At 45.4% G+C, this 8,818-nt stretch overlaps 1 protein-coding gene across 1 annotated transcript; it reads right to left on the reverse strand.

Moving 5' to 3' along the window:
- Positions 1–2,192: 2,192 nt before the first annotated feature.
- On the reverse strand, positions 2,193–6,829 carry LOC138357591 (uncharacterized). Its single transcript, XM_069314552.1, has 5 exons — positions 6,680–6,829; positions 3,022–3,357; positions 2,760–2,934; positions 2,576–2,681; positions 2,193–2,489 (listed from the first exon to the last, which is right to left on the reverse strand). The coding sequence occupies exons 2-5, from the start codon at positions 3,355–3,357 to the stop codon at positions 2,336–2,338; spliced, it is 771 nt and encodes a 256-aa protein (XP_069170653.1). The 5' UTR covers positions 6,680–6,829; the 3' UTR covers positions 2,193–2,335.
- Positions 6,830–8,818: the final 1,989 nt, after the last annotated feature.

Consider the following 8,818-nt stretch of genomic DNA (forward strand, 5'->3'; position numbering starts at 1 on the left):
AATGAGAAAGCAAGAGACGAAGAGCATAGAGAATAGCATAAAGTTCTGCCGTGAAGATGCTAGCCTCTGAAGGGAGGAGACACATAAGTACTGTCAGGAAAAACAACAAAGTAGCCCACACCGTCCGCAGACTTAGACCCATCAGTGAAGATGGAAATAGAGTGCTTAGAAAAGTGCTCAAGGAAGAGGCTTTTCAGAATAGGAGGAGGAGTAAAGGCTTTAGTAATACAAGTCAAGGACGTACAAAACTTGGGAAGGGGGACTCTCCACGGAGGTAAGGAAGGAACAATAGGAAGAGAAACATTAGAAATATGAACAGAAAGAATCCTGTAAGCGAGATAACCGGACAGAAAGTGGGAGACAATGAAGAGGAGCAGGAACCACAGGAGGAGGAAAAGTCAATGCACGACAGAGGAAGGATGTTGGAAGGACCGCGCAAGATAGCGAAGACAGTAGCGATCACGGCGGTCCTGAAGAGAGAGAAAGCCAGCGTCAACATACAAACTAAGGGCGGGAGTCGAACGAAAGGCACCAGAGCCGAGACGCAACCCAGTATGGTGCAAAGCATCAAGACTGCGAAGAGTAGGAGAAGCAGAAGAGTATGCAGAGCAACCATAATCTCGTCGAGACACACACAGACAGACAGACAGAGCGAGAGAGCGAGAGAAGTGCAAATAGAGGAGCGTGCGCCTATCCGCTCCCCAAGAAGTATGGGACAAAACCTTAAGGAGGTTAAGGGCCTTAGAGCATTCAACTCTGAGGTAAGAGATGTGGGCTGACCAAGACAAACGAGTGTCAAAGACTAACCCCAAAAGCTTCGCGGAATCCCTGTACACAATGGGATGACCATAAAGCGACGAAGAACGACATGCTTCCGAGTAAAAGTCATAGCACAAGTCTTAGACGCATTGAACTTTAAACCATGATCGGTGGCCCCAAGACGACACGGCATCAATCGCAAGTTGAAGGAGGGGGGAATCATCACCCCGACAGCAAAGAGTAAGATCATCAACATAGAGAGCAGAGAAGACGCCAGAAGGAAGAGAGGAAAGAAGACCGTTTAGAGCAACAACAACAAAAAAAACAAAAATTATAGTGCTCAGAACACTACCCTGGGCTACACCCGCATACTGCTGAAAAGGGGCAGAGAGAGCAGTACCAAGCCGCACACGAAAAGGAACGACGAGAGAGGAAGCTGCAGAGGAAGAGAGGGAGGTTCCCACGAAGGCCAAAAGAATGAAGTTGAGACAGAATATGATACCGCCAGGTAGTGTCGTAAGCCTCATAAACACTAAAAAAGAAACGTTTTCACTCATGAATGTGCCCCCAAACCCACCATGGAGCCAAAATTAGAGGTAGGACACCCAACAAGAAGCTGGCACCGATCAAGCCAGGGCTCCCCCTAGGAGTGCATCGCGAGTATACGCCCCACAAACGCCACCTTAAGCTTGTTTTGAAAACTAGAGGTGGCCAAACAGGCCACCTCGTCTCCTGGCACGGTTCAGTCTAGTTGTGACTACTGCACCTTTTAACCCCTCTGTCTCTGGGGGTTCTCAAGAAAATAAGTCTTTCACAATTGGTAGAGACAGCAGCATAAGACAGCAAAAGGACAGGACTGACCCATGGAGCATCACTCCAGCAGCCGCCCACTATGCCCCCCCCCCCCTCACGGTAACAACGGGCCAAACAGGGAAAGGGGGTGGGGGGAAAGAGCGTAGAAGGTCACAGTGAGAAGGCCACCGTCGACATGACAGTCTAACGGTTATGTTATAGTTTCCTCCCACTGCCAGCGACATCACAGAAGCCCATAGTTCACCCAGTCACATGCAGGGTGATTGGATGAAGCACACCCATCCAATACCTGACTATTTAGAAAGGAGGGATTGCCTCTTGTGTTACATTGCCTAATAGGAGTAAAAAATGTGATTACTGCGTTTGGGGAAGACAGCCACTGCTTTAAACAGCCTAGTGAGAACATGTTGCCTTACAGTCTAGTCAGCACTACACTGCCGACCTTTCCACCATGTAGATGTCGGCAGCCTACCTTTGTCTATCTAACCAGACTAGAGTTTACAACCTTGAAGGTCTCCACATTGACACTCTTCCCCCTTTGCCTAACACTCCTGTATACCACACAAACGTGTTTGTGTAAGATGGTCACTATTGACAAACTTCTTCAGAGAAAGAAAACAATGATTTTGTGCATTTATAGCATTGATATTACTACACTATCTTTAACTTTATACAGTATGATTTTTATATTAGTTAATAGGGTTAGAAGCTCACTGCCATTAGTTACAATATTACAATAATGAGAACAATTCATGGAGAATAACTATTGAGCGTAGAAGCTGGGAGCCTCACAGATGACGCGCCTCAGATGGAAACACGAGGAATCGTGCCAAGTGACTCCATCGTTATAATGGTTGTTTAACACCGCCAGACAGTCCTCGTTGCCTTCATCGTTGTCTGGTTGTGGCAGTCCTCGCCTGGGGAAGAGTAGTGGTAGTCAAGGCCATGATCATTACCAGTCAACACCAATAGAGTTGTTTACCATCAACAAACTAGTTCTCACCTGCCAGTGCTAGACCAATTAGAGTAAGGAGAGGAAGTGCCAGATAACCACGACCAAGACCTCGAGTTACGCTTGTTGCCGCTCGTCCAGATATCGCTGATGTAGTCTGAAATATAACATTTCATTACGTCCAAGTAAGTTACGCAAGGCCAAGTTAAACACCAAGACCAGCTTGTCAACTTACGTGCAATCATGAACCTGGAAATTAACTCTTGCTTCCTGTTACTTTCAATACTGACGGCCTGGAAGCCGTTGCCAAGGCCAGAGCAGTAATAGGTAGCTTGCTCCCAGGTGTAGAGTCGACCAGAGTCGTGACACCATGAGAAGTGATACGCTCTGCCATCTTCTACCTCGTCAACCTGACAATTAGGAATATACATTATGTGGAGGCTCATATTAAGTACCATTTAACCTTAAAACTGCTATATCTAAGGATAAAACCTTACCAGGGGTTTAGCAGCATGGTTGCACAGAGATGAAGTTGGGCGGAAGGTAAAGGGAGGTAGTGGTGGAGATACTTTCTGATCCTGAGGAATGAAGACCTCAGGCTGGCTTGGTAGTTGTGGCTGAACAAACACCGGTTGTTGGGGTGGTAGTTGTGGGAAGGGTTGATGTGGTTGGATGGGGCTGCCTTCAGATACGAAGACGTTTCCAGTCGAGGTAACAAATGGCCTGTCAACAGTGACTCCCAAGATGGCGGGAGCAGCGTCGTTCCTAATGAAGTACTGGGCCCAGGATGGCATCACTGCCGCTGTCATTACCAGAAATATTATGGCAGTCATCTGTAATTAGAGTAACATTCGAAAAAATATTTTAATAAACGCAAGTTGTAACACTAGTAGCTGTGAAGGGGAAGTTTAGTGGGGCCGAGCAGTTTAAAACCGACAACTAACGTTACCTTATATGTTAACAATTTATGATTTCACTTGGGAAATTAAATTTTGCAAAAAAAAAAAAAAAAAAAGAAAGTGTATGCTTCTTTAAATCTAGTCTAAATATATTAAACTAGTTAAAGATTTGAGCAGTAAAGTTCCATAAACAAAACATTGCTCGACATAGTAGCCATCTAATGTTCACAGTAATTAATCATGTGTAAGAGATTCAACTTTTCCAGCTAGAAGTTTTCATTGACTTTTGCACTATTGTCAGAAATCTATGTTATAGACCCGATCTCTGGCCTAGGAAATTACAAGAGCACGTTCAAAGCAAAGTTTTAGCGCCAATGGGTCTGATCCCATCAGCTTGATCACTATAAAATGCATGTAATGAAAATCTTATTAAAAATATTTACCTGCCCCTCTCCCCAGCCTCTTATTTAAGTTAGTGTCTAATGTTAAGCTTTGAATACTATAGGCGAGGTTTGGTTCTCTGTCTGGGTACACGCTTGGTTGGACAAGTTACTGTACATTAGGACGAGTGTCTTGTTAGTTTAATACAATCACGTGCTATTTGCATAAACTTTCTGTAGAGGGTAAAGTGGCCGATCTTTCATAACCCTAGAAAGCTTTAACGGATATGGAGAGACTAATTCCATGCATACCACTTTCCAGTAAGCACGCTCGTCCACACGTAACAGAGTTATCATCGCTGGCAATTCAGGGTGCCCATATCGTTGGGCCAAGAACATTTGCAGCTTTACTGATCATTTTGACCGAAGTGAAATTAGTACACTTTCAATCTAAGCTTCATTTCATGGATCAGTTTTCTGCAATGTCTTGTCTTTCAGGTTAGGACAGATATTTATCAAAAGGTTTAGAGTGTGCTGGTGATAAAGCCATGGTTCAGCAATTTCATGTAGTTGTTGTAATAGGCGTTACGCCATCCTAATCCTGAACCTCCCCCCCCCCCCAAAAAAAAAAAAAAAAAAAAAAAAAAAATAGCTTTTTAATATTGCAATTTTCAGAAACTGCGATGATATCCGTTTCATGCAGCAGGAACACCAGTAGGTAAAGTTTTTACTAATTATGTCAGTACATAAACACTTGTGTACCGCTTCAAGCACTACTATCTTTAAGACGGACAAGTATTTAATATAAAGTCAGACGGATGCAAGAGCGAAATTGTGTATACTTAACATGTATAGCAGTAGCAAATACTGTCTACTTGCATCCCCTCGAGATATAAGGGTAGCCATCTTCATTGTGATAGACAAGAGGATTGGAGGGGGGGGGGGGGGGGACGAGTCATTCTATAATTTAAATTCAATTTGACTTAGATTAAGTAACCGTTTATGTAACTTAAGTGAAATAAGGAGTCATACCACCCAGCACAGAGGGTATGTTTAATTACAAGCTTTCTTGCAACAACTGTCACGTTAACTGCTCTGCAATTTAGTTAGTTGGGAAGGTCCTAAAAAAGATTTAACTGCTTAGGCCAGCGACTGGCATGTAATGAATTTGAGCCAAGTGATTAATTCAACTTTCATGTCATGGCCGATTAGAATTTTTCCTGCGTAATCTGGCTCCTTCTATCCATTTCAAAGTGGAGTGGGAATCTAATTCCCTCCTTCCTTTTCTTTATGTTCATGTTCACAGCTCTGTGTCTGGGTTCTCTGTCTACCGTAAACCCATGCATAGTGGCATATACATTCACTTCTTTTCCTACCATCCTCTTTCTGTTAAGAAAAGTGTCCTCGTCTCTCTCTTCCTCCGCGCTCTACGCATCAGCGACCCTCAGTTTCTTGATTCTGAAATTGCCTTTATCTACAAATCATTCTCTCGCCTTGGTTATCCTTTGCATTTCATCAACTGTGCCCACTCTCAAGCTAAACGAAATTTCTTTCATCCTAAACCTGCTTCCAACACTAGTAGCACTGTACTATGCCTTCCCTTCATATCTGAACTCAAAACTTTTACCAATACCTTTCGTCCTCTTGACATTAAACTCGCCTTTCGACAAACTAACACACTTCGTAGCAATCTAGTTCACACTGCTCCTCCTGCTTCTAATGCTGCTGGTGTCTACTCTATTTCCTGTTCATCTTGTCCTCTCCAATACTTTGGCGAAACTGGCCGTACACTGAATGACAGACTTAAAGAACACAAGAGAAGTGTTATGTCTGCAGACACTAACAATGCTCTCTTCTGCCATGTGAGGGATTCTAATCATCCCATTGATTGGTCTTCCTCCAAAATAATCTTTCCTGCCTCTACTCTACACAGACGCCGTCTTGTAGAATCGGCTCTTATTAACAATGTACCCAACATGAACTTGAGTCCTGGCTTTGTTGCTGTGGACTCTTCCCTTTCACAGTATATACTCAAATGCTCTAATCTTTCTAACAAACGTGACTTAACATAAGCTTTCCCCCTTCCATTTCTTTCTCTCTTTCCCTTTCTTTCTCTCTTCTCCCTTTTTCTGTTCATTGTCTTCTACGCTCCCTTGCTATCCTCTTCTTATTCCTATTACTATCTCCTTCGGTGGTTATAATAGGAGCTGCCTCGTATGGGCCAATAGGCCTGCTGCAGTTCTCATTACTACTATCCCCTACACCTGACTTTCCTCCTCAGCTCTCTCTTGCCTATTTAATGCCTGTCACTACCTGTCCTCATCACAATCGACTTGAGAATGGTCCAGGACGGACCGAAACGTCGTCGTCCCTTCAATTTCTAGTGTGTGGTCTGGTCAGCAGGTTCCCATGCGATATATTTTACGTACTGCCTACTCAAGCAACTTAAAGCTTGCCTTGTTGAGAGGGTAAATACCAAATAAAAATTTAGTTGCCATTCAAGAACCACTTCGATTCAAGTAGAGCATTTAAGAATTCTATTACAGTTATAGAAGAGATATTAAAAGATCTTACTCAGATTTTTTTAACAGACTTAACACTAAGGGCAATTTAGCTAAAGATATTCTAGTACATAAAATATTATTCAGTAAGGATATATCAAATAGCTAGTTATTGTTTAATTGATAACGATGTGACTTAAAGACGTTACCAGTTTGGTCATGATGGAAATACAATTTTTTTACATTAATTGTTATAAATACGTTTAACAACACAACATCTACCATAATACTTGTTAGGTTACTTAAAAAATAATTATCCAAATGTACATAAAACATAACTAATACTACAACAAAACTTAACATAATAATACAAACCTTTGCTATAATACAACGTCTTACTGTGAAGGTGAGGATGTAACTGTCACTCCACGTTGCCAGCTCCCACTTTTATACTCACCAAACTGCTTCTCATTGGTTAATAATGTCTGCTGCAACAGTTCCTTTTTGGCATGTAATTGGCTACTCCTCAACAGGGGTCCAAAACGATAGTTACTCCTGCCACTACGACCATAAGATGTAAGTTGTTAGTTGCCGCTGCCAGAAGTGGCCAGTTGCTGCTGCCAGAAGAGGCCATTAACAATATCAACAATGCAGGCAAAGGCCACTTAACCCCATAACTAACCGAACATTACTTGATCTCCTTCACTGTTATGTAGATTTTGTTTATATATTTATTATTTATAATCAATTACCTTATTGTTAATTACAAAATAGATATGAAGAAGAGCGGGATGAGAGGAAGACTTGCGCTCTTAAGACAGACAGACACTCACAGAGTGCTCACCTGGCTCTGGCCGGAGGCGGACGTGTCGCCTGTGAGTTCCTGGTTTACTGACCCGTGGTAGTTCGTGTTCGTGAGCAGACCCTTGGGGCCGTGGCGGCTGGAGGGATGGCAGCCCCCTGGCGGCCCCCCTCCCATCTGTGAAGCGAAAGGGATATCATTGGCCTAGAATTTACTGGCCCAGCATCTTACCCGGCAGTTGAAATGGTCATGTTGCAGTATGTTGCGGGTGGATGTGGCATCTGTGTGCGGCGTTCAACTTGTATCCGGGCATCGAGCTGTTGTGAAATTCTGCTCCACGGCTGTGTATCATGACTTTGTGGATCGCTATGACGGGAGGATGTTTACTCTGCCTGAGGGTTGTGATTCGGTAGAAGTGTCGGACAGGTGCAGTGAGACTACCTATGTGGCAGTTCATGGTGCTCCCTTTGAGTTCCCGGACTCCCATCTCCAGTGACACTTTACCCAGTATGGGCGGGTCTTGAGTGTCCCAATGATTGCAGTCTCCTTTGGGCAGTGGAAGGGTATCCCGAATTGGACCCGCACTGTGGCGCTGCACTTGAGCACCCCATCCCTTCATCTTTCCTGCTTCTGGGCTTCATGGTACACGTATTCTATAGGTGTTAGCCCCAGACTTGTTTCCGGTGCGGACTGTCAGGCGATCAGGCTGCGGGTTGTGATGCGAGCTGGGTCGGCCCTTCAGGGAGGAAGACTTTTCCCCGTTGGCAGTCCTGGACTTGTCAGAAGGTGCTGCTGTGATGAATGCTACTTCCCATTCGTCTCTTGCCCCATTGCCGGTCTCTGGTGCCAGCCTCGATGTGACTGCGGGTATATGTGTCAGGGTGATAGATTGTGCATCCCCGGCTCCCGCACCTCAGCCACCTTCCTGCCCTGTCTCATGTCCCGTCTCCAGTCGAGTCTCAAGTTGTGTCTCCTGTGGTGTGTGGTCTCGTGTCTCCGGTCGTCCAGCCTGCACTGTTTCTGGCAGCTGTGTCTTCGGCCCGTTTCGATGTGCACGCATTGAAATCTCCAGCAGTGTGTGGTCCTGTTCCCTGGGTTGTTGAGGCTGCGATGTTGAGTGATCGTGCGCTGCGTAGAGTTGCACGGGCGACCGGAGGTTCTGCTACAGTGCCTCCTGGCGGGGGTGATAGTTCCGACAACCTGCAACCTGTGTCCAAGCGATCGCTGAGATCGTTGAGTCTATCTCCACCTCGTGGTGAGGCCTGGGCCGACGTCCGGGATTTTGGGGACTCCGGAAGCTTGTCTTCTGTCGATGGTGATGTGGAGGACGATGTTGGAGTGTCTGCTGCTCCTGTGGGCCGTGTTGCAATGGTGATTGGTGGTGGGACTATTACCTAGCCCTGGTTCTGTGTCTTCTCCAGCTGCTGGTTCCCTGGGTTGGAAGGGTGTGGCACCGGCCGAGGTTGCAGGAAAGGGTGGGGACTTGGTGCTGGTTTTTAAGAAAGATTCTGTTCTGGCGGCCCCCGTGTGTCTGGCGTTCATATCTGTAACCTTCCGCGCATCTGCCCTCGGTGATGCCGACTGCTGCACAGCTGCCATCTGCTCAGTCGCCTTATGATACTCCGCCCCCCTGTGGTGACGGCCCCCTGCACCACAGGGGGGGTGGTGCAGGGTTGGTTGTGCGCAGGGTGTAGTTGTCTCCCCTGCGACTC

The sequence above is a fragment of the Procambarus clarkii genome, chromosome 79, assembly GCF_040958095.1.
Source record: "Procambarus clarkii isolate CNS0578487 chromosome 79, FALCON_Pclarkii_2.0, whole genome shotgun sequence".
Lineage (NCBI taxonomy): Eukaryota > Metazoa > Arthropoda > Malacostraca > Decapoda > Cambaridae > Procambarus > Procambarus clarkii.